This window comes from Anolis carolinensis, chromosome 1, assembly GCF_035594765.1.
Source record: "Anolis carolinensis isolate JA03-04 chromosome 1, rAnoCar3.1.pri, whole genome shotgun sequence".
Classification (NCBI taxonomy): domain Eukaryota; kingdom Metazoa; phylum Chordata; class Lepidosauria; order Squamata; family Dactyloidae; genus Anolis; species Anolis carolinensis.
In genome coordinates, this window is record NC_085841.1 from 271,247,661 (window position 1) to 271,274,559 (window position 26,899).

Genomic DNA, 26,899 nt, shown 5'->3' on the forward strand with positions numbered 1-26,899 from the left:
ACATTTTGTCTTTTGTCGACACAGATTCCAACCCAGATTTTGCAGTTCTGCACAAAATCAGAAAAGCCAAATCTAACAAACAAAGCTCTCCCACCCACACTCCAAGAAATCATTACTGAAAATGTTCAAATGACAAGAGGCTATTTGATGCTCAGATTCATCTTAATGCAATTACAAAAAAATAGTTGATTAGTGAGTAAATAAGATATGCACACATTCATACATACAGAGAATATGTGTAAATGTACAATTAACAGAATAAAACCCCAGTGTCAGAGATTCAGAAAAAATGGAACAAAAAGCTTTCAAGTTTTTCATCACTATTGTTGTTCCTGTTTTAAAAATTCTCCCATCAAGTCTAAATGAAGTGCCCCACTAAGTATGTGGAGCAAAATTCTCAAAACTCGTTCTCAGGTCCAAACCTTCCTATTAAAATGTGTATTTTAGGATAAATTTTCTATGAAAACATGTAAAACTGTATTTTAATACAAAATGTGAACAAAATGCGCCTAAATAACATTTTTGTATGGTTTTTGCATAAAAAGAGGTTGATTATGACTAACATATTTTAAAATGACACACATGAAAATTAGTGGCTCATCAAACCCATCTTCTGGAAGATTGTGAGATAGAATTATATTCCACTTGAAAAGTAACTTTCTCAAGATTTACCTTAGATGCTTTTTAATAAAGATACCGTAAAATTAATTGTGGGGTGTTCTGTATGCAAAACATTTGCTACATCATATAAAACTCCAAATATTGAGATGGTAATAATGTTTGAATTTGTTTACAGAAATTTAACACTGTTTAGTTTCTGAAGATACATTTGACAAAAGGCCAGACGGGATGCAAAAGACCTCAAAATTCCTATTTTATGCAGAGCCAAATTCAAAACCCTGTTCATGCTTCCAAGTGATTCATACTTGCATTTTTCATTTGAGGATTTCATTTTAGTTGGATATATTTACAAACAAAGATGTAGTAAGACACCATGCTAAAATATTGTGGTTGGAAACGAAGGTCTGTTTCATTGTGACTCCACTTAAGTGGCTTGATTTCTGATCAGTTAGAGAAAGAAAGACATTAAGAAAAAGAATTTTAAACCTCACTGGTTAGCAGCTGCTTAGAGACATCTGGCTAAACAGATTCATGCCTGTGGTTGAAAATATAATTAGACCAGAACGTTGTAAGAACATGGGTGGAACTATAGCCTGGAAAATGTAGGGCATTCTTTTATGTGCCAGCTTATCTTGATTTTGGGATCTTGGCTACATGGTTAAGAAGCTTGGTCTCTTCTCTTGCAACATGACCCTCGCACAACAAAGAGTTTGTGGTTTGATTGGGGTGCATTTCTTCATGGCAATGTGTACTTTACATTTCTATAATTCTTTGTACAATTTCTTTCCCTCCAGATTTTGATATGGCACATCACTTGTTAGGAACATTTGATTTTTAAATTTGATGAAGACTGTGGCTTCTTGTGTGACAGGCTTTTCTCCTATCTTCCTTCCCCTGTTCATTTGTCATCATTGAATATGAAATTCATGTAGAACTGGATGATGAATTAAAGTGAATGTTCTACTGATGATCAGTCAATGGTAAAGGTAAAGGTAAAGGTTTCCTCTTGACATTAAGTCTAGTTGTGTCTGACTCTGGAGGTTGGTGCTCAACTCCATTTTTAAGTCGAGAAGCCGGTGTTATCCACAAACCAGCTGGCATGACTGCATGAAATGCTGTTACCAACATGCCAGAGCAGTACCTATTGATCTATTCACATTTGCATGTTTTTGAACTGCTAGATTGGCAGAAGCTGCAGTTAACAGCAGGAGCTCATCCCGTTCCCTGGATTCGAACCGCCAATGTTTCAGTCAGCAAGTTCAGTAGCTCAGTGGTTTAACCCACTGAGCCACCACTCCATGTTAAAAAGCAATTTATCGGTTTTGAAAACTCCTCTGACTCTTAGATCCATGAATGGGAAGTGCATTGTATTTATATGACACATACATTTGTGATTATTATCATGTGGAACAGCAATTGTAACTAAAAAGATGAGAATTTTTTAAAAAGTGTAGGAAACGTTTTTAAAATTCCTGATTTTGAAAAAATGAAGAAGAAAGTGTCATGCAAACTTGCCTTAAGGGGTATAGCACAAGGAGTCCATTTGTCCAATAGCCACTGACCTCAACTCAGATGGCTGTGGTAGGTGTGAGTCCACTTTGGGGAGGTAAAGTAGGGAATAATAATAATAATAATAATAATAATAATAATAATAATAATAATAATAATAATCCCAGGAGCAAGCCATCAGAACAAATGCAATTAAGGCCAAGATTGAAAAATCAGCTGATGACCCAAAATGCAGACTGTGCAAGGAAACCGACGAAACCATTGATCATATCCTCAGCTGCTGTAAGAAAATCGCACAGACAGACTACAAACAGAGGCACAACTATGTGGCCCAAATGATTAATTGGAACTTATGCCTCAAGTACCACCTCCCAGCAGCAAAGAACTGGTGGGATCACAAACCTGCAAAAGTATTGGAAAATGAACATGCAAAGATACTGTGGGACTTCCGAATCCAGACTGACAAAGTTCTGGAACACAACACACCAGACATCACAGTTGTGGAAAAGAACAAGGTTTGGATCATTGATGTTGCCATCCCAGGTGACAGTCGCATAGATGAAAAACAACAGGAAAAACTCAGCCGCTATCAGGACCTCAAGATTGAACTTCAAAGACTCTGGCAGAAACCAGTACAGGTGGTCCCGGTGGTGATGGGCACACTGGGTGCTGTGCAAAAAGATCTCAGCCGGCATTTGGAAACAATAGACATTGACAAAATCACCATCTGCCAACTGCAAAAGGCCACCCTACTGGGATCTGCACACATCATCAGAAAATACATCACACAGTCCTAGACACTTGGGAAGTGTTCGACTTGTGGTTTTGCGAAACGAAATCCAGCATATCTATCTTGTTTGCTGTGCCATACAACGTCGTTGTGTTGATAATAATAATAATAATTTAAGAAAATATTGATATATAAATGCAGAGACAGGCAGTTTTTGAAGCATTCTGGTCCTAAGTTATGAAGGGCTTTAAAGTCCAAACCCATCACTTCAAGTTGGTCCTTGGAGTCTGTACAATCTTTGAGTCAGAACAGAGGCATAATATGATAATTGAAAACCCAGTTTAACTATCTAGTCGCTATGTTTGCTATTACATTAAAATTTGTAATAGTCTGTAAAGATGATTCATCACATGGCATGTTACAGTAATGTAACCTTAACAACTTTTTAACATTCTTCTATTCTGTACAAAGAATGAATATTGAGGATGACCTGACACAGATGTGTTTTGCTTTCATTATTGAGATATCATGAGGGTGCTTTTTTGCTTTATAATTCTAAAACAGGTTGATGGATTGCAGGGATTCTTGCAGAAGATGCGTGTGTGTTTCGCCTTACATATCAAAAGAGGTTATTTTGGGCAACATAATATATTAAGGTTAATAACACACATGATTCTTCTGCTACCTCTACTTCAAGTTTAGGAAAGATTATCACAAGTTGAACATAAGCCATGAAATAGTCACCTGAATGGACCTTTAACTTGTGCCTCTTTTGAGCTGCTTCTTCAGAAGATGTGTAAAGTTGCTATTGCTTGTCTTCCTGAAAATTAAACCAGTGCCATTTTTCATAGCTTATTTGGTGAGTCATGTTATGTATGTACTTAATGCTTCAAATAAATGCTGCTTTCTTCTCACCCAGATGAAAGGATCTTGACTAAATTGTGACCTCCAATAAATCATAGAAGGTTTCCTCTTTAGCATTTTTTTTCTTGATAGACAGGGTATGCAAATTTCTTTCCTTTGCTGTGGAAACTTTTCCCCTTCATTACTTGTAACCAGAGGCAATTAAAAAAATTCTTCAGAGGCAAATATAAGTTTTTCATTGATATATGTGTTTATATTTGTAAGACATGAAAGATGGTCATGTTATTAGCATCAAAATTAAAATGTATATTTAAAGTATATAAATCTTGCAGTACCATCATATGTTACCCCCATTTACAATTCAGACATTTCTTGGGCGGTTAGGCTAATAACTGCATAAATGTGGAAAAACATTACATAGCAAGGAGGTTTAAAGCAACAAAAGAGGAACTGTGTAGTACGCATTAAAATGAGTGGCTTAGGGAAGAACTAAGGTGGGGAAACTAGAATCATGGGACCTGCGGACTGCTTTCCTCCATAGAAGAATGATCTGCAACAGGGTAGCTCCTTGCATTAGTTTTGAGAACTCCTTAGCCCATGAATATACTAGATAAGACAACCAGATTATCCAAACTCCTCCAGTGGCTCAGTGTGTTAAAGCGCTGAGCTGCTGAACTTGCAGACCAAAAAGTCCCAGGTTCAAACCCGGGGAGCTGAGTGAGCACCCGCTATTAGCTGCAGCTTCTGCCAACCTAGCAGTTCGAAAACATGCAAATGTGAGTAGATCAATAGGTACCGCTCCGGTGGGAAGGTAACAGCACTCCATGCAGTCATGCCGGCCACATGACCTTGGAGGTGTCTATGGACAACGCCGGCTCTTCGGCTTAGAAATGGAGATGAGCACCAACCCCTAGAGTCAGTCATGACTGGACTTAACATCAAGGGAAACCTTTACCTTTACCTTTTTAAGGGAAGAACTAAGGTGGGGAAACTAGAGTCATGGTACCTGCGGACTGCTTTCCTCCATAGAAGAATGATCTGCAACAGGGTAGCTCCTTGCATTAGTTCTGAGAACTCCTTAGCCCATGAATATACTAGATAAGACAACCAGATTATCCAAACTCTACTGCAACTAAAACAGAGAGGATTCCTCTAAGCAAATAGATGTTAGCATTTCTTTTCTTTTTCAGGTACTTGCACAAAACAATCCACTTTCAAAAGAAAAAAAAACCTTCTAATTCTTTCAACAGTGATTCTCTGTCAAAGTAGTACTAGTTGAATGCAAACTGGTGCAGCAGTAAGTGTGTTTCCAGCAGTCAACCAGTAGTAGATTGCTCATGCAAATGCCCACTTTGTTAGGCAGTCATTTGCCTTAAAAAAGCAGCTTCTATGGCCTAACATAAGCAGACAATGGCTAAGAAAGAACATCAGAAGGAGAAATAAGTTCCTCTGAATTACACTAGACATATATAATAAAAAGATTTACTTTGAAGAGGACGTCTGGAACTCAAAATCATGTAAAAATTGATGTGGAATACAAAAACTACATTTAAAAATCCAGCTGTACTCAGCTGTGAAAGAACAATCAAGAAAATGGAGCAATTTCAAAATTTATCCTGAAATTTCCATGTTCATAAATAAGATCTAAGTCAAAGCAGGCTGTAGAAGTCACAGTCATGTAGAAGAATAGATATTAGAGCTCTATTGTCAGATGACAACAGGCTGGCTGAGGTCAGCTACCTTGGCTACATTAAGGTCAGTGAGAAGTCTCCATAGATTTCCGGAAGATTAGAATGGCATCTTAGGATCCCAGTTTTATCTAAACTAGTATTCTCACTTAGACAACATGCAGTTTATTATGAATAACACATCTACCATGCTATGCCTCTGTGAAGCTAAGAATACCTACCATAACTTTAAATAAGTGGCTTCCTAGTGAGGGTGAATGTACTATATGTTTTCCCAGTGTCTTCTATTTTATGCATCAAAACATATAAAAGAGAAGGTAATGAACTATTATCAGGAATTTTAGTTTGATTGATTAGGGGAAATGTGATAAAGATATTTGGTTTTTTATAGGTCTAAACTGAAATGGGGCAATTTAGATGAAATTCCCCACGAATGTACATAATCCTTTGTGGTTGTTTTCACAGATTTTTGAGATGGAGTGAAAAGTTCCCAGTCTATATCCTCACTCTAACTTTGTATTTGCAATATTATCATGTAGCCAAAACTGATTTGATTGGGTTCATATGATTTTAAGGAAACATTTTCAGAATGTTGGAACACTTTTTCACTCTGATTTTTTTCACTCTGGAGTTTGATTGTACTGCTTACGTGATCCATGACTGTATGTAGAATCCATAGAGAAAGTATCTGTTGGTATCTTGATGTTATAGCACTGCCTTCTTCATTAAACTCTGCTCAGTTTCTCTACTAGCCTTTCATTTCACTTCCCTACCGTGATGATGTTCTAAATATCTGGAATAAAGCTGCATAGTGATTAGAATATACAATTTCTTAAAGCAAAAGATCTGGAAGCAGTCTCTTATTTATTCATTCTTGAGACTGGTCTAAACACACACAAACATATGTACCTATTGACTGGTCACCCAAATAGCTACCTTGGACATTTATAACTATTTCTATGGTGATGAGAGAGCTCATATAGCAGAATGGCTAAGAGATCAAACTACAAATCGGGAAATTCCAGTTGGTGTTATTTTAATCCTATTTAATTTAGTATTAAATTTTGTTCTTGCTTTGTAAACCTCCTAAATAGCATAAGTAGACAGGTCTTCATATGAAACATGACAAATTAATCAAATCAATCTGTTATGAAATTTGCTCATAACAAACCATTATTTCTCAATCATTCTCAACCTAGATCTCTCCATCAGTGATTTGGAGGGCTAGACGCCTGACTTCACCACTGTCGAGTGAATAGTCATCCAGATGCTGGATGTCAGCTTCCATCATCCCCAACCATTGGCTAGTGAGACCATTTAGGGTGGTGGAAGCTAGAATTTATCAACGTCTGGAGAGCCACAGGTTTCCTACAGCTGTTTAATATGGTTGCTATGGGAATTCCCACTAAATGCTCATGACGCACTTTGAACACTTGAAAGCTCTGTACAAATGCAAAGTATTAAGTATCATTATGCTTCTGCCAAATGTCAAGACTAGTCAGAAATTCAGAAACTGTGGTCGGTCTAGTTACAGATGCGGGAGTTATTAGAGACTCACTACCTAATCATAACAGATTGTGATGATCACACACACTTCTTCCCTGAAGGAAATATCACCACTTCAGGATGTGTGTTGAGAAGGATTATGTGTATTAGACACATATCAGATTTGATAAATTTCTCCTGGGGTTTCCCTCAAATACGTAATTTTATTTAAGTATCTGTATTCACTGACCTAATGTTCACTTTGTGCCCCTTCCCTTCCCTTCCCTTCAGGAAACCCCAAAGGCTAACAGCATTTTAAAGGAAAGGCTGGAATCTTGTTGGGCAATATCGAGTACATAACATAGAATCATATAATCATAGAGTTGGAAGAGACCACATGGGCCATCTAGTCCAACCCCCTGCCATGCAGGAAAAGCACAGTCAAAGCACCCCCGACAAATGACTATCCAGCCTCTCTTTAGAAGCCTCCAAAGAAGGAGCTTCCACCACACTTAGATGCAGAGAGTTCAATTGTTGACCAACTCTTATGGTCAGGAAGTTCTTCCTAATGTTCAGGTGGAATATCCTTTCCATACAGTTGTGCATTCCAATTCCTACATATTAAGGATCCTCATAAAGCCACTATTTTAGGAGCTGCAAAGGGACTATGAAAGTCCCCCAAATTATGCTTAATGGTCAGCAGATACTGGGTTCAAAGGGGATCTGTTTCCCTGTTGATTTCAGAAGGGGATGCTTGATATATCAATTTCCTCTTGCACAAAGGGATTGGCGACAAGTATCCTTTTCTACCTGTTGTACCAGAGATCGCTAATGAGAGGTTGTGGAAATGTCAGGCACCTTCTTCTCAATTGAAGGTGGAATTGACCCTGTTGATTCCAGTGGCTACTTACCAGTATGTGAGGCTTGTGTGGACATACTGAAATTCACTATGTAACAACATTGTTATAGTGCTACTTAGTATGGAATCCTCATATTAGATACTAGTGATTTATAATACAAATGACAACTGAACAATTTGATAAATCATCTAACAATAAAAATGCTATAATAGCTTATTAATAAAATTCAGTGGAATTACTTAAGGAACAGTTTGGTTAATAAACATAATACAAAATTCATATGCACCAAATACAAGAAGATGGTTCACCCAGACATTTGTGCCTCTTCTAAATAAAAGACAGCTTTTGAGTTTTTTGGAATAAGGCTTTCCCAATAACATTTTAGGCATTCTTCCCTCACATAATTATAACCACGTTTCCCCATGTTGTTGTGGATGCGAAGATCTGAAGCAAGAAGCTAATGCAGGTGTATAGGCTCCCCATGCATTTCAAGATGCCCCTGAAGATAGGGAATTGTGTACCTTGCTGAGACAATGTGGTTAGGTTGGTGTTTTTTTTTTTTTTTTTTGAAAGAGCAAGGCTTGTGTGTGCTGGATCTTGCCCAGACTATAACATCTAGTTTAATGCATGCTTTTTGAGACTTTTTTCCATCCAAAGTAAACATTCCCATTATTTATGTTATGCTTCTTTCACAAATCTGCTCAATTCAATATAGTGGCACAATCAAAGAAGAGTTCTTTTTTATTAGGTGAATTTAGTTAAACATGGGAGCCCTAACTGACTGGAAAGCAAGTACATAGTCAGATTTATTCTGCAATAATAGCTCACAGGCTGACGTCTCAAAGTTCTAGGCCACTATATATTAGGTGAAAGAAAAATAGCCATCTTTGGACTATTTTTGAACCTGTTGGCTATGCTAGTAGTTTTATGGAGATACCATTCTCTGAAAAGGAAAAGGAAACCCTACAATGTAAACCCTCCTTTACATAGAATAATAGTCTCCGTTGCTATTTCAGCCAACAGTTGCCTAAGCCTGTACAGTCAGCCCTTCACATTTGTGGGTTTGACTTTTTGAAAATTTGATTATTCATGGATTTGATTAAAATGTCATGTCTTTCCCCTCTGCAAGGTGACCATAGAGTCATGCTGGAGAAGCTAGAAATTCCTAGAGAGAATTCCTCTCTAGAGATCTCCAGGTCCTCTAATGAGATTCCCTGGTCAGCTTTCAGCAGATCATATAATTAGAATCATAGAATTGGAAGAGACCACACAAACCATCCAGTCCAACCCGCTGCCACCCTAGAAATTCATAGAGAGATGTTTTTTCAGGTTAAAATATAGCATTTTAAAAATTCACAGTTTTTCACTTTCACGAGGAATCCTGTTCCTTAACTCTGGTGAATGTGAAAGACTGCAGGTAAATGTCTGATTGGTTTTAGAGGCTGTCAGCCTATGTTTTTTTCCCTGCAGAAGCTACACCCAAGTTGCAGAAAAGTTTTGTCCTAGCTTTCATCCCATTACTTGTTAGTCAACTAAAATCTTAAGCATGACCATGGTGAGCCCATGGCTGTCACATTTCTTCATTCTGTTGGTGCCACGAGTTACTTTTTTCTTAACAGAAAGTGTGGGAAGAACCATAGTACTTGATCCAACGTACTTTTGCAGCTAAGATGCGTTCAGTTGCTCAAGTTCAGAAAATAGTCCACTGATAGCACACAAATCGTGTTGTAATTATTGTAGAAACTTGAATCATACTCTCCAATGCCCTGATTAATCATCCAATATGCCACTTTTTCAGCTGTTTTAAAATATTTCAATGTTTCTTTCCAATTTCTTCGGTTGCTACTAATTAGTTCAAAGCGCAAAAGTAGTTTGCACTCAGTTAACCCAGCAAGGAGGAGAGGCGTGGTGCCGTCTTCCCCTTCTTAGTAGGGCCCAGAAAAAAGAAACTGTTTCAGCTCTCCTAGCTTGTATATTTTTTCCTGATTAATAACTTTTGCCATATTGAAGACACTGATGTTGCTTGGTCAAAGGTGATTTTGGAATGCATATGAGTATGTTGTCTCAGATATTAAGTAAATGACTGTAATGAATATGGAGTGGGATTGTGGTACTTGGCTCTACCCCAATCTATTCTCAAATGTTTGGAGAAAAGTTTAAGTCTATTATAAAGAAATCATCAACATCACCACCACCATCAATCATAGGTAGAGATGAAGCCTATCACTTTGATGCATTCTCTTCCCCCCAATTTGTGTCTACTTTACCAGAATAAATGTCAAAGATGGCTATTTTTTCTTTCACCCAATATATATTTTAGGTTGTTAATTTTGGAAAAAATGATGTTGAAAATAGCAAGACTCCGTACTTCTGCGCATTGATGAAATCGTGTTTATAGCACTTTGAAATTACATCCCCACCAGGGCCATAGCCAGAAAAAAAATGTCAGGGGGGGGGGGGGGTTGAAACTTTTTTTTTAGCAAATCATGAAAAGTAGTTCCATATTGCAAAATAATTTAGAATCAGGCTCCATCAATAAAATTCAGTGGACATTCAAGGCAGATAAACTTCAGTGGACACTCATGGGGATTTGGTTAAACTGTTAAAATTCATGAGTAAGCCAGGTTTCTTTTAAACCTGAAAAAATTCGGGGGGGGGGGAGTTGAACCCCTACCTCCCCCCCCCCCCCCCCCGGCTACAGCCCTCATCCCCACCCAACATAGTAAAAGATTTTTGGACTTAAGTTAGAAGATTTCTTCTATTTGGATGGTGTTGGCGCATTCGTTAAATGAGCCTCTCTACAAGCTGGGCATGTTTGCAATAGATGCTAAAAGACACAATTGCATCATTTAGAAAACTTTACAGACTTAGGACTGGGCAGTAGCATATGGATGTATCAACAATTGCTAACTGATCATAGAATAAAGGAATTCCAGTATCCTCTTCTTTTCTCTTTCTCTCATTTAAAATGGAAAACAGTAAAAGCCATTCAGAAATTAGTCATATTGCTTCAGCTGTTATAACTAAAGACTGATAAGATAATAGAATTCTTTGTGGTGGTTCTGCAATGAAATCCTTTATCATTATGATGGACTTGAGGGTTGTTCACAGCAGAAAGGTTTTTAAACTGCTGTTAAGAGTTAACAACTCAAATTAGATGCTTGTGTGTATGGGAGAAGGAGACTTTACAGACAGACAAACAGCACAAAGTGGCTTATTTTAGAAGCCCTTTCATTCTATTGTTACTTCCTTTGTTTTTGTATCTCTCGATGTTTATTTTTGTTGCCTTTGTTGCCCTGTTTCATGGCATTTAAAACACAACCTAATCAAAGAAGGAGAATGCTAAATGGATGACCACAGCCTGTGAAGTACAAACATCACAGTGTATCTGATGTTTTTATGCAGCCCATGGTATTAGACAGAATGGTTTGACCAAGCTATCTCTTTCAGCAACTAAGAGCAAATAACCTTTTATGCTTGGCACTGTATTTCACTTTCGATACATAAATATATAGCTAGCTTTATGCAAATGATTTCAATGTATTTAAATGATGCAATATTATATGCCCTAATTTTCAAAATGTGTTTGCTTTCTTGGTTTCATTATTTCAGTAGATTGTATTCAGCAACTGTGATTATCTGCTTTTAACTCTTTTATTATGTCAATGACCAAATAAGTTTGGTTCATTTTTACACAATCAACTTTTCCCTTAAGGCACTAAGAATCTGGAATTAAGTTTTGATTAACATTTTTATGTTAGGTGAAGAATGAAATAGTTAGCTTTCCTATTGTGTTGAAAGAAACTGGTGACGATCTCACTTCTGTATGACAATGTATTGAAAAGGAGAATACTTTTTTAAAACTGTGAAATAAAAGGAAGTGATAATGTTTGTAATAATAACACCTATTGCAATTAATTCATTAATTAACTATACTGTGGGTGGCTTCATTTCCTAAAGCTTGAATAAAAAAGAATGGGGAATCAGTGCCATCCGTGTTTGAAATCTAATTCAGGGAGAGAGAGAAACTTATCCTCAGTGGGTTTTGGATCAGGCCTTTATACAGCCTGTAATTTTTCATTATCTGTATACCATGGTGCCAATTCTGGCCTTTTTGAATGCTTGAGTAGGAAAATGGTTGTGGCAGTGGAAACAAAAAGCACTGCCAAGAGAGTAGAGGGGGCTCAGTTCTTCTTATAGGTTTTCCCAGGGCAGACTAAATTGTTGTTGTTGTTACATTTATGTATATCCCACTTTATCTCCCCAAAGGGGAATCAAAGTGACTTGACATAAAAACATTAGTATACCATTTAAAATATACAAATATGCAGCCATTAAAACATAATTCAACACAAACAGCACTAAATGCTTCATAGTTAAAATTTCCTCAAATTATATTCAAAGTTAAAAACCACAGCAGCCCTTGACTAGATCTTAAACACCTCCATCTTTAAAAGCCTGTCTGAATAGAAAGGTTTTAGCCTGCCATCAAAAGAACAGCAGGGAGGGGGCCATTCTGGCTTCCCTGGGTGGGCAGTTCCAGAGTCGAGGGGCAGCCTCTGAGAAGGCCCGCTTTCTCGTTCCCACCAACCAAGCTTCCGATGGAGATGGGACTAAGAGAAGGGCCTATCTCCTGAAGATCTCAGGGCTCAGGCAGGTTCGTACAAGGGAATGAGGTCAGCAAATAGCCTGGACCTGGACCTGGACCTGAACCATCTAGGGCTTTAAAGGTCATAACCAGCACTTTGAATTGTGCACAGAAACAGACTGGCAGCCAATAGAGCTGCTGTAACAGATGATTGTCCACTTGCTATAGGCACTGGTTTAAAGTCAGGACAGCCTCCTTGGCTTTAGGTGGAAAGGAGTAGTAGAGCTGGGTGTCATCCACATATAGGTAGCACCATAGTCCAAAACTCTAGATGACCTCTCCCAGCAGTTCCATGTGAATGTTAAACAGCATGGAGGACAAAATGGAACCCTGAGGTCAATGGCCAGGGGTTCAAACAAGAGTCCTCCAGCACCACCTTTTGGGTACAACCCTCCAGGAAGGACCAGTGCCACTGTAAGACAGTGCCTCTCAGTCCCATCCTAGTGAGATGACCCAGAGGATAGCATGGTCGATGTTATTGAAAGCTGCTGAGAGGTCCAGGAGAACCAATAGGAACACACTTCCTCTGTCTAGTTCTCTTTGTAGGTCATCCACTAAGTCGACCAAAGCTGTCTCTGTCCCATAGCTAGTACTGAAACCAGATTGAAATGGGTCTAGATAATCTGTTTCATCCAGAAATTCCTGGAGTTGGAATTCACCACACTCTCTAAGACCTTGCTCGGAAAGGGAAGGTTGGACACTGGTCGGGAGCTATCCATTATAGAGGGTTTCAGGGATGGCTTTTTAAATATAGGCCTCACAACTGCCTTCTTTAGGCAAGTTGGAACTTTGCCCTGTTCTAAGGAGGCATTGACCACCACCTTCATCCACTTTACCAGTATCCCTCTGGCCTGTTTGATCAGCCAGGAAGAGCAAGAATCTAGAATACATGTGGTAGCTCTCACCTCTTCAAGGATCCTGCTCATGTCCTTAGGCTGCACAAATTGAAAGGTATCCATCAACACTGGACAAGCAGGAATGGATCTGAGAGACTTTATCTGCAAGGTGGCATGCAAATACTTTACAGCAAGCTGCTGAATAGTCAGGGATTTCTCCTTGAGGACCAGTATGTAGCAGCCCTCTAACCACTCAAAACAGCTCTGCTGGATGGTTCCTTGCAGATATAATGAATGATTCCTCTGCTGCCTCCATTGCCATGGAGTAGGCAACTGTCATGTTTCATCACTGTACTCAAAGTATACTCAGAGTAGAGGGGGTTTCTCTCTTTTTAAATAAAATGCTGTCCCTTTTCCATAGAATGATTCTTAACTTATCCATAGATCATACCAAAACCCATAATTTTGGTCCCAAAACTGGCCCTTAACTTCTAAATGAAGTTATCTAAAACATGGCTATATATGGTGCTCCCTCTCCCCATAGCCTCTTTTTAATTGTCTTCAGTCCGTCCTGGGGGACGTGCAGGGATGTTGTCCAAAAGAGAGAACGTGAATGCTCCACAACTTGAGTGGAACTTACTGCATACCATACTGGGGTATACAACATATACATAGCTCGCTGGTTGTTCTAATACTGTAGTAGTAATTACAAGAACTGTTTTCCATTGCAGAAGAGGTAAGCTGTTCTTTAATTCTAGAAAGAATCTTGTCTTTTTGTTAACAGTGCTACCACAGGAATGTTATACTTTTTATACCAAACATGAAAAGATCTTCAGAATCATTCCTTTAAATATTATAATCTTAGTTTATTTCATTCATGCCACATATGCATACAATTTATTTACCATTCTGTAAGCAATAGAAATGGTTGTCATAAACTGAAGAGTTGGCATGCAGGTGATTCTCTCATTTAGGAAGATTCATTTTATGATATATTCTTGGTTTGCTTTCTAACTCTTGTTATGGAAAACAGTTATTCTCTTTCTCTCTCTATTTTAAGGGTTCCTTTGCATCTTATTGATTTCCTCTCTGAGAGTTACAATTTTGAATATAACTGTTAAAAGAGTCAATGGATCAAATCCAGTAAATCTAAATTCACCAGAATAAAGGTCTTTTAGGGAAAAAATGTCAAATTGAAAGGTCCTCCCTAACTGAAGACCATTTTGTGATAGAGCCAAAGGTTAATAAAATCAGTAGTGAATGTGGCAATTTTACAGATAAGCTATTCACAACCAGTGTAGTTGCTTGAATAAAAAGCTAATTCACTTCTAAAATGCCACATGCAGGATCCATGAATAGCTGCTTTTAGATGCTTTCTGGGTGAGGAAAAAATACAGAATCACAGCACTCTTCTCTCCCAGCATCCCTGGCTGCCTGTAAATTGCTCTGAATGGGACTGTGGGTTGACAGGCTCTATTAAGACAAACTGCCTTTCTCATCGGAGAGATAAAATAAATCAGGTGTTTAGTCAAATTAAAATACTTCAGCTGGAGCAGGCCCTGGGGAGCACTGATCCACCTGACAAATCTGAGAGAAACTCAAGACAGATGTGATTTGGGGATAAGGAAGACCCCATTTGAAAGCCGAAGGGGGGGGGGGGCATTGTAGTCTTGTTTTCTGAGTTAAAGAACAGAGACAGTTTCAAGGCAGTCCAAGAAATCCATGCATAATGTGTAATGAAAGTGGACACATTTATTAGATATTTTTCAATGGAGACGGTTTTACTGCACACTTTGGAGATATTTAGCATTTTTAAAAAATAGGTGCCATTTTACTGTTCTGCAGAAGCCCGAAATTCCTGGTAATTTCTTAATGGTATCATAGGACACTGCAGTGTATGGCGAGCAAGCAGATGATGTCAGCACACAGTTAAATGATAAGACCTTAGTTGGTCCAGCCAGGCCAGTTCAATCTGCTCTGCATCTTTAGCAAGCTGTGTTTTATCTGGATTTAAGCTCTAGCAAAATGACAAGAGTATGGCAGGATAGGACTTCAACCCCCCCCCCCCCCCGGGCCCGGAAATGGAGAGGGGATTTTTTTCTTTTATAATTTTTTTTCTATCCAAGTTTTATGTCTCTTGTCTTCATCTTCCATTTTCAGTAGGAGAGCATGCGAGAGAATGAAACAATGCATGGATGTATGATGGCCATCCTTTTGTTGGTTGTCTAAGACCTCATTTGCCGTAATGGCTGAGGCACTGTCCATAACTTTAAAATAACCTCTAGGTGTAGTCATTATGCACAAAGAATGTATTTTTTAAGCCAAGGATTAGAAATAGTATTGGATTTTATGGATCAGGAAGTGAATTTGGATACAGAATTTTGGGTAATTGTGGGATGGGGCATCTAACAAAATGAATATGTAAATATAATCCTTTCTATGGTATATTTTTCACTACAGGGTTCTTTAATGGGAGGTTTCTGGCTTCCACTGCTTGCAATTCAAATAAGGAGAAGCAGTTCTGTCAGATGTTGATAATGTATCACACCTAAAGAAAGCAGTTTGAGCTAATTATAGAAGAATAATCCAACATCCTTCTCTCTGTATAAATGGCATGTGCTAGTTATAGAGCCATATTACAGAGAAAGCACAACCTTTGCAGAATAATATGCTAACAAAGGAGAACAGCAAATCCTGCTAAGAACTTAAGTCACATTTGTCCCTACATTAGAAAACAGTTTCCAAAATAACCATACTTGCCTTATGCGGAGATGGAAAATTTGTTTACTTCCAGCTTGTTTCATTCAGTACTTCCTTAGTCCTTATATATACCAACTTTTTTAAAAGCACATAGTTCAATATATATTTTGTTTCACTGTGCATAGTTTAGTTTGATAAGTTTGATACATCTGAACTGTTGTGAATAGTATTGCAGATTTTAGATATGTGTGAAATCTGATAAGTAACTAAGTCCACCTGTCATATCACTTTGAAATATCAATTTGTTTTATCTTCTAATTTATAAATATTAGATTCCCAAAGTTGTTCAGATATTAAGAAATTAATTGTGGTGTCAGCCAATTCATCATCTTCTACCAGCAGCAATCTTTACTTACTTAGGCGATCCCTCTTAGCTCGAGGAGGATTGTCTTCCTTGGTGTCTTGGGGGTGGGTTCTTACGTGGCTGAAGAGACCTATTCTTGATTTGCATGTTCTCCCACAGTGAGGACATCAGTTTCCAGATGGAAGGCGGTCCCGGTCAGAGTTGGCTTGATGCTCCTTCCTCTTGGCACGTTTCTCCCTTAAGCCCTCAATTCGTGCCTCTTCGAACTCCACAGCACTGCTGGTCACAGCTGACATCCAATTAGAGTGCTCAAGAGCCAGGGCTTCCCAGTTGTCAGTGCCTATGCCACAGTTTTTAAGGTTGACTTTAAGCCCATCTTTAAATCTCTTTTCCTGCCCACCAACATTACGTTTCCCATTCTTGAGTTTGGAGTAGAGTAGCTGCTTTTGGAGATGGTGATCGGGCATTCGGACAACGTGGCCAGTCCAGCGGAGTTGATGGTGTAGGACGCTTCAATGCTGGTGGCCTTTGCTTCCTCAAGCACGCTGACATTTGTCAGTCTGTCTTCCCAAGAGATTTGCAGGATTTTTCTGAGGCAACGCTGATGGAAACGCTCGAGGAGTTGAGTGTGACGTCTGTAGACAGTCCACGTTTCGCAGGCATAGAGCAGGGTTGGGAGGACAATGGCTTTGTAAACAAGCACCTTGGTATCTCTACAGATGTTCCGATCATCAAACACTCTCTGCTTCATTCTGAAAAATGGTGCACTCGCAGAGCTCAGCCGGTGTTGTATTTCAGTGTCAATGTTGACTTTTGTGGAGAGGTGGCTGCCAAGGTAGCGGAAATGGTCAACGTTTTCTAACGTGACACCATTAAGTTGTATTCCTGGCATTGCAGAGGGATTAGCTGGTGCCTGTTGGAAGAGCACTTTGGTTTTCAGGTTGTTCAATGAGAGGCCGAGCTTCTCGTATGCTTCTGCGAAGGTGTTTAGAGTGGCTTGTAGGTCTTCTTCTGAGTGCGCACAACTACGTTGTCATCGGCATATTGGAGTTCTATAACAGATGTTGTGGTGACCTTGGTTTTGGTTGTCAGTCTGCTGAGGTTAAATAGCTTGCCATCTGTCTGATAGATGATTTCCACACCGGTGGGAAACTTTCCATCAACAAGGTGAAGTATCATAGCGATGAAGATGGAAAATAAGGTAGGGGCAATAACACATCCCTGTTTGACACTCGATTCCACCTTAAATGGGTCACTTTGGGAGCCGTTGCTGTCCAAGACTGTTGCCATCATGTCATCATGGAGGAGCCGCAGGATGTTCACAAATTTGTCGGGGCACCTGATTTTTTGGAGGATGGTCCAGAGAGCGCTGCAATTCACTGTGCCGAATGCCTTTGCAAGGTCAATGAATGCCATGTACAGAAGTTGGTTTTATTCCCTGCATTTTTCTTGGAGCTGTCGAGCAGTGAAGATCATGTCCACTGTTCCTCTGGAGGGATGGAAGCCATTCTGGGATTCTGGGAGGGTGTCTTCTGAGACAGGGAGAAGGCGGTTTGCAAGAATTCTTGCGAGAATTTTCCCAGCGGAGGTTAGAAGGGAGATACCACAATAGTTCCCGCAGTCTGTTCTGTCCCCTTTCTTGAAAAGGGTGATGAAGGTGGCATCCTTGAAGTCTGCTGGGATTTTCTCGGTCACCCACACCTTTTCAATGAGCTGGTGGAGTTGTTGTATCAGCTCAGGTCCACCCTCTTTGAAGATTTCAGCAGGGATACCATCAGGTCCTCTGGCTTTGTTGTTTTTTTGTTGGCTGATGGCTTTGCTGACTTCTTCCAAACTAGGCAGTGCTGCAAGCTCATCCCTGGTTTGTTGTTGCGGGATTTGTGAGAGGGCCTCTTCGGCCACATTGGAGCTGCGATTCAGCAGGTTCTGGTAGTGCTCTTTCCAACGTAGTGCAATTGATGTTTTGTCCTTCAGAATTTTGGTTCCATCTGATGAGCGTAGAAGCTGTATGCCATGGTTTCTTGGTCCATAAATGATCTTTGTGGCTTTGAAAAATCCCTGAGCATCATCGGTATCTGCAAAGTGTTGGATTTCTTCAGCCTTCTTTGTCCACCAGATGTTCTTGAGTTCTCTGGTCCTTCTTTGGACCTCAGCTTTTGCACTGGCATAGATCTTTTTATTAGCAGCACAGTTGGTGTCTCTCTGCCATGTTTGGAAGGCTTTCCTTTTGTTATCAATTAGCTGTTGGATCTCTTTGTTGTTATCGTCAAACCAGTCTTGATGTTTCTTAGTTTGGTATCCAATGGTTTCTTCGCAGGCTGTGATGATGGAGGTCTTCAGTTTGTGCCAATGTTCTTTAACATTTTCGGGGTGTTCTGTGGGTAGATGATCCTTGAGTGTTGTTTGGAGAAGGGCTCATTTGGAGGGCTCCTGAAGGGCTTGGGTGTTCATTTTGCGCCTTGTTTTTCTTCCTTGGAGTCTGCGTTTGGGGACGATCTTGATAGCCATCGTGGATCGGATTAACCTGTGGTCTGTCCAGCAGTCATCAGCACCTGTCATGGCTCTTGTGAGAAGCACATCGTGGCGGTCTCTGGCACGTGTAATTACATAGTCCAAGAGGTGCCAATGCTTTGACCGGGGGTGCTTCCATGATGTCTTGAGCTTGTTTTTCTGGTGGAAGAGCATGTTGTTGATGACAAGGTTGTGCTCTCCGCATTTGGTGAGAAGCAAGATGCCATTTGCGTTGCTGTTTCTCACCCCATCTTTTCCTATGATCCCTGGCCACAGGTCGGAGTCCCGTCCGACTCTTGCATTAAAGTCCCCCAGGAGGATGATTTTGTCCTCCTTAGGTATCTCCAATAGGTATCTTTACCTTCTCCTTCATATTAAAGTGTTAGTTGCATGAATATGTGCCTTTTCCAGTAGCATTGAACCACTGATTAGCAAGCAAACCCAGGTTGTTCCTGAGTCCAAAGATTTGTAATACAGTAGAAGCTATATGACGTTAATGGGCAAAAGGACATAGCTACACTGTGTTGGCAGATTAAAGATGGGAAATAATTTCATTGGTGTACTTATGACAGTCCACCAGGAAAAGTAAGCCTTAGAAGAGAATTTGGGCTTTTGCCGACTCTGGAGAATCCTCACTCAGCTAGGGAAATCCAGAGCATGATCTTGAGAGGATCACACACCCTCAACCCCAGAAAACGTCCATAGGTTCATTTTAGAGTCACCATAGGTTAGAAATGATTTGAAGCCCCACAACTATAACCATTAAAATACTATTCTCCTTTTTTTCTGAAAAAAGACAGTGCAAGGTTTCCAGTCTTTAGAAAATTTTGCCAATTACTTTTATTTAATCAGTGTTGATAATTTGTCCATTTCAGCTAGAGCTGTCAGTTTCAACAGCTAGTCTTCCTTCATTGGAATTACAGTATTTTTCCATTTCTGCACATACACGTATTTTGCTGCCTTGGTCATATATCATTGTAATCTTCCATGTTTCTTCCCTGTTGAGAAGGAAATTGCTATTGATGCCCACACAAATTGGGGCTGCAGGCCAATGTGTGTGTATATATGTATGTATGTGTGTGGTATCATTAAGGTTAAAAACCAAAGCTTCTACTTGAACAATACTCCCAATCCTGAACAGCCACCAACAATGAAAGGCAACAGAGTTCCCAGAGCTGCAGAGTGGCTATGAGACAAATGGGGTTAAACCACAGGTCTAACACATCATGTAGTTGATCCACACTGCAATTAAATCTTAAGGGGTCCAGATTCCCCGAGACATCTTGTTGAACAAATGGTCAACTACTATGAAATATTTTTGCCTGCATGAGAGGAGAAATATCATCACCTTCAGTAATACCAAACAAAAAATGCAGACAAAAACATTTGTGTGTGTGTTCAAAAGTGTTGGGTTTTGCATTTTTAAAAAACGTCTCAAAGTTTATTTGGTAGCTCTGATATATAGCCAGGACATGAAAGCATTGCTATTCCTGAGAGTGATTGCATTCCAGGCCCAAACTGGTGTTTCACTATAACCCAACCATATAGGGACTATGGCTCCAATTGTTGAGGGGGAAGAAAAGGAGGATTGTCATGATCAGTTAATCCTTGTGATCTTCTTCAGGCAGCCCTGTATCTGTTTCCAGTTACTTAACATGTATATTATTTGGTAGAATGGTTTACATCAGTCTTATCTGCACTATATTTATGTGAAGCAAGATAGGTAAAGGCTTTCCCAAAACTACTTGGTGAACTTATGTTAGCCAGAGAACTTCTCTTCTTCTAATTTTAATTAAATAAAGAAGCAAGCAAATTTGTGAGTTAGTAACATGTAATTGTGTCTTTCGTCTTAAAGTGTTAAACTACTGTCATTCTTGCACATGTATCATTTCTTGAATAATGTTATGGATTCTTCTGCATGTACATTTTAGGCAATATTGCACCTTGTAGTATTCCTGCTTTGCTTCTCCCTTTGAATGAGAAATGAAAAAAATGTAGGAAACCATGGTTCAGTATCACTATCATTGTGTTTGAATGGAAACTATGATTAATAGATTCCAAAAAGGAAGAATTTGGAAGTAAACTTCATCTCTGGAAATCATTAACCATAACTTCCCAGTTTGAACATAATGGGATGGTGTGGTTAACTGTAGCTTGTTGGTTTGTTACCCTCTTCACATGTGTGGACAGAGGAGCTGTGTCATATACTGATTTATTAATATTTGATCATCTTAAGTCAGTAACTGGGTATGTGATGATTCTCATAAGCATTCAAAGCCAATGAAAGATTTGCTTTCTGTAAAGATTTCTGTATGAGGGTTTTTGCATTCATTGTCAACCTTAGTCATACTTTCTATTTGTCCTCGGCACTTCAAAGATCCAATATACCCTCCCACAGATCTGGAGTACAACTTGCTATCTTAAACCTAGAGGTCAGGAGTATTTCTGATCAATTCTGTTTAAAATCACACGCATTTGGCTGCTTTCTTGCTATGCTGACACTTAACAAGGAAGCTATTTTTAAAAAAATATCCATCACAAGATTAAGCAGGACTGTTCATTTGAAAAAGACTTCTTTTTTCTCCTATTTTCAGATTTGTTTAAACAAATTTTAAGTTAAACATGAAACTTTATATTTCTTTCAGTAGAATTCTGTTTCAATAGCGAAAGGTTTAGATTTGTTTGCTTTTACTCTTTTTTTAAAAATCAGAACTCATATTAGCCCCGGTTTCTTAGTAACAAAAAATTTGATATATCTTGTAATGTTCTGTGTCATCCTCAGTTGATGTGAAAACTAGAAATCATTCAGAAATTAGCACCAATAATTAAGTTGCTTTTCATATTAAGCATGATTCTCTTTTTGTATTGTATTTTGTTTGTATAAAAATGTATAATGGAGGGAAAATTATGTTAATCTATTTGTGAATTTGGTAATCCATTAAGGAGTCATTATACTGGGATGGAAAGGAAAGAGGGATTTGATCTTACGGAGTACATAATTAATTACTCTTCTCAGAAGGGGGAAAATTGGCTGTTTTCTGTTTCATGCAGTAGCATTCCCTCCATTTCAGAACACAGCAAAGACAGTAGCAGAAACTATTGGCATATAGCCTAATAAAATAAAGATTCAACCTTCCAGATATAAAATACAAAACTGTCAGTTATATCTCTTTTGCTTTTGCTTGATGGTTATGATCCACCTATTATTTACTGGGCATCTTCATCTGTTCTTTTGTAGGTACACCAGAAAGCCTAGCAGAAAAAGAGAGACAGCTCTCTACGATGATCACCCAGCTCATCAGTTTACGGGAGCAGCTTCTGGCTGCTCATGATGAGCAGAAAAAGCTGGCAGCATCACAAATAGAAAAACAACGGCAGCAAATGGACCTTGCTCGCCAACAGCAGGAACAGGTGAGCAACAAAACATCAACATGTGAGAATAGGTATTTCATGCCCAGCATTTGGTAGATTCAAAATTCTCCCATTAACTCAATCTCCACCTGCAAGTTCTGATATCTTTAAAAACAAAAGAGAGATGTTGTACTTTCTAAAATGTATAGATTCACTGTAGTCTGTGTCTTAGACAGCATTGCATTGCTAAATAAATGGTGCCTACAGAAAGTGCTACGTAGTTAGATTTTTATCATATTGTTGTGAAGAATAAATTAGTTGTAACAATATTGGGAAATGATCTACTTCCACTGAATTTTCATTTTTATTTTTTTCAAAATGCTCAAATGTAATTTTGTATTTTATAATTGCTTGTAGACAAATACACATTATGAACCAGAAATTATGAGTAGTTTGGGAAACTTTTTTCTTGCTAGTTCAAAGAATTAACAAATTATTTTCACAAATTTATTAAGAGGTGTTAATCTGCTATCTATTTGTCCATTAGAAGTTCAAAGCAAAAATCATAATGAGCACTAGTACTTACAGTAGAGACTAGAAGATACTGTAAACAACACTCTTATGTTGCCTGGTATAAAATCTTAAACAACAAGTGATTTCATGAGTTCCTTAGGCATTAGTTTCAAATTAATGTGCAGTTTTTAGGAATCCGACATTAAACTAGAATTATCTTTTCAGTTAAATGTGTTTTATAGGGTGTATATACAGCAATGTATGCTCTGTTGATTTTAATGAGTTGTGACGTCTGGTATTTTATGTGCTTGAATATTTGCCCACATGTAAGGAATATGGACTTGTCCCTAATGGAAAATAACATAAAGGAATACTGTAAAAAATCATAAGTTAGAATGTCATTTAGCCATCCAGAGATGACACAGTAATTAACTATTGACACTTGTGAATAAGCTAGCACAAATTAATCTTGACACATTTGCAGACGAGTGATATCTTACAGTGAACACTTTGTAATTATATTTCAAAATGAAAATTAAATGACACTTAAAACTAGGTTGTCATGCTCAATGAAGCGAGCATGTAGCTCAACCAATTGGCAAATAAAATTCAGAATTTGAGCCACATGGTGCTTCAGTACCAGCTTTTGCTGTGCCGAGCCCTATACATTGAGACATTATCAGAGTAATTGCACTATAGTGTTTTGGATCCCTTTCGTGATCACAGTACCATCAATATTAAATGTCATGGTAGTACTTCATTGGTTTTCATAAGGAAATTTGTTCCTATATGTTACTTAGAACTGCAATGAGATGTGCACCAGCAAATTGAACTCCTACAGAATCAGTCCCAAAGTAATCTGAAGCCTGCAGCTTAAACAGGCTCCAAGTCATTTCAGTATAATTTGCCTCTACACAATCATTCCTTTTTATGTATGAGCTTATTCCCTGAACTAAATGCATTTTATGTTGCTATTTAGGTTTTACCCCCCCCCCCCCCAGCAACAACCTTCACATTTCTGAAAGAATTACTTATTCTGATAAAATTTCACAATATATATAGAAATCTTGAAATCTTCAAGCATGACGGTTTTAAAAGCACAATAAAACCATAAACTAAATGCAAGAACAAAGTCTTGCAAGTAAGTAACGTCTCAAAAATCAGTCTACTAATGGAATGGAATGTGAAGGAGCACCATGGTTGCAGGATATGATCACAGGACTTAGGATGCATTCATAGAATATAGAAATGCAGTTCAACACCACTTAAACTGCCATGGTTCATTGCTATGATATACTGGGAGTTGTAATTTTTCAATGTCTTTAGCCTTCTCTCTGCCAAAATGTGCTGGTGCCTCATCGAAACAGAATTCCGTAGCATTGAGCCATGTCAATTAACGTGATTTAAAACTGCATTAATTCTACAGTGTAGAATTCCATAGTCATGGAGTACCCAACTGCAATTTTTACTTATTTCAGATTCCCCAGAGGCTGTAAACAAGTGACATAATGATTCATTTTCTCTGCTGCATATATAATAATACCCCACATCTGGAAAACGAACAAATGGTCATAGGAAATATTTGTAGCCTAACCTATGTTGTTTCTCATGCGATAGTATGATTCTATTCTATTCTATTCTATTCTATTCTAGTACGATTCTATGTGAGAATTTATAGCACAGATAGCAGAATTCCAGTAAGCAACCCCATTCCAAACACCACATTTTGTATTATTCTGGATGTTTAAATTTTCTCTAACTCACTTTCCCATCACGCTTTTGCAGTGAAACTTTATCCTTTGGCAGTAGCACAGAAACTGATACTTGAGAAGGATTGAAAACCACATACTCAGAACAGTAGATTCCACTTACATTTTTCATACACATCAGAGAACCCTGGAGGAGCTGTGCTTTGTGCTTCTACATATAGATAGTTGATTCTAATATATTCCTGTTACATAATTAAAGCTGGGGTTTGTTGTTGTTGATTTTTTTGTAACTTCAGCATTTTCTTTTTCCCCCCTCTGGCCATAACTGAAATTTTGTGAAATAATTGCTATTAGGAGCAATGATGATGAAACTAATGTTGTTTTGCTTTCCTTTATGAGGCTGAAGATATCAGACATATTCTAGCATTATGATAAAATAGGGCAGAGTAACTTAAATATGAGATACAAGATTCCATACACCAGCCCCATTGTCTTCAATCATTTATTTATTTATTTATTTATTTATTTATTTATTTATTTATAGCATTTATATTCTGCCCTTCTCACCCCGAAGGGGACTCAAGGCGGATCACATTACACATATAGGCAAACATTCAATGCCTTTTAACATAGAACAAAGACAAACAAACATAGGCTCCGAGCGGGGCTCGAACTCATGACCTCCTGGTCAGAGTGATTCATTGCAGTTAATTGCACTGGCTTGCTCTCCCGCCTGCGCCACAGCCCGGGCCTGTCATACCCTCCTTGTACCCTCGACTCCTTAATTCGCCATCCACATTGACCAAAGATATCTGCAACTAGCTCTTTCAAACATTCACTTGATGAGAAAAGAATGTGTACCATGATCTGTATTCCTCAGTACTAAGGTTCCCATTCATGTTCTGTCTGCATGGTAGGAGATGTACTGGATGGCCCTTGTGGTCTCTTCCAACTCTATGATTCTCTAGGGAGGCTTCTGCTTGTATTCAGGCCTGCTGTAGACCTCCCAATTGAACACAGGAAGGCAGGTAACTGTAGGTATTATTGTGAAAATCATTTGGCAGAATACTTTTCTGTTCAAAGGACAATATCCAACAGGGCCATTCCTTTGATAGAACTATTCTCATCAGTGGAGGTGGGAGAGGACAATCTTGCCTTCTTGGCATCAACTGGTTGCCAAAACTTCCTCCAGATGACTGGCAAATCCTGTAAAACACCACCCTGTAAACAGTTGGAAAAACGGGAAAAACATCACCATGTAAACAGTTGGGTGTTGGTACAGTGTTGGCTCCAGGCTAAAATATATGAAGCACTAAGTAATAAAAGAAAAATATATATTACAAAATAACCAGTACAATAATTAGTGGTGCAAGTAATCCAATTAGAATGCAAGAAAAAAGCATGGAGGTTATATGAGTTTCTTGGGGAAGAAGATTCAAAATAATTGTTGAGGTGACCTTACTCTGAGTGCCCATAAAACTCACTTCTGAAAAGGAGAACCTTTTGTGCATACTCAGCTCAATTTACTGACTTGGAAGACTGGGAGTAATATCTGGAAAACGGCCCATTATGGAAGGCTCAAGTTTAGCATTCATACTTGGAACACAGGCCCTATCTACATTGCCATATAATGCAGTTTGAAACGCCACTGTATGATCAGTGTAGACTCATGCAGGTCAATGCAGTTAAACTGCATTATGTGAGCCTATATTGATAATCATATGGTAGTGTAGATGGGGTTGGAATAGGGAAGATTGCCAGCCATAGCACTGCTAGGTCCTTTTAAGGCCTCCATTCCAAATAGAGTAGTCATATTGACTCAATGGGGTTTAAATTATGATGAACCACTGGGTTTACTGTAGTTGCAAGGACAAATTGGATTTAGTTCACAGATTTAAAAAATAGACTAGTTGATGAAAACATACAAACCTTCTTTCTATCCTTTAGTTGTCTTATGGATGAGTGAGGTTCAATGAAACCAAGAAGAAAAATCTTGGAAATTATTATTGGGAATAAGTAATGACTTGTTTTCTCTCAATAGTATTGAAAATTTTACATTTATTTTTTTAATTTAATGAAAAAATTATTTCTAATAGATTGCAAGACAACAGCAGCAACTTTTGCAACAGCAGCACAAAATCAATCTACTGCAGCAGCAAATTCAGGTCAGTGTGCTTTATTGCCCTCTTTTGATTATGCTTAAATTGCATTTAGAGAAAGGGATATTTTTAAAAATAAAATTTCTTTTACTCTCCCAAACCTTCAAAGTTTCCATTTTGAGGAAAACTGTTTGCCTTAATAAGTAAAACAAAAGCATAAAAATATTTTGGTAGTAGCTGCCTCCCTAATAAATAGGTTTTGTTTGAAAGACATGTGTTAGTTTAATTCTTCCAATTTATAGATATTTTGACTTAACAACCACCAAATCTTTTGTGAGCAGAAATGTATTGTAGTAACACAGTTTGATAGTACTTGCCTTGTTCTTTGTAGTTCTTATATTTTTAAATCCT

General features: G+C 38.4%; 1 protein-coding gene across 13 annotated transcripts in view; it reads left to right on the plus strand.

Annotated features, from left to right (window-relative positions):
• sox6 (SRY-box transcription factor 6) overlaps window positions 1-26,899 on the plus strand; it is a 524,097-nt gene that overhangs the window by 338,448 nt on the left and 158,750 nt on the right. For all 13 annotated transcript variants that reach the window (XM_016993151.2, XM_008107320.3, XM_062977163.1 and 10 more), the window contains 2 exons: window positions 22,055-22,227; window positions 26,486-26,554. In XM_016993151.2, coding sequence (XP_016848640.1) covers window positions 22,055-22,227; window positions 26,486-26,554 — 242 coding nt within the window. The remainder of the gene's footprint in view (window positions 1-22,054; window positions 22,228-26,485; window positions 26,555-26,899) is intronic.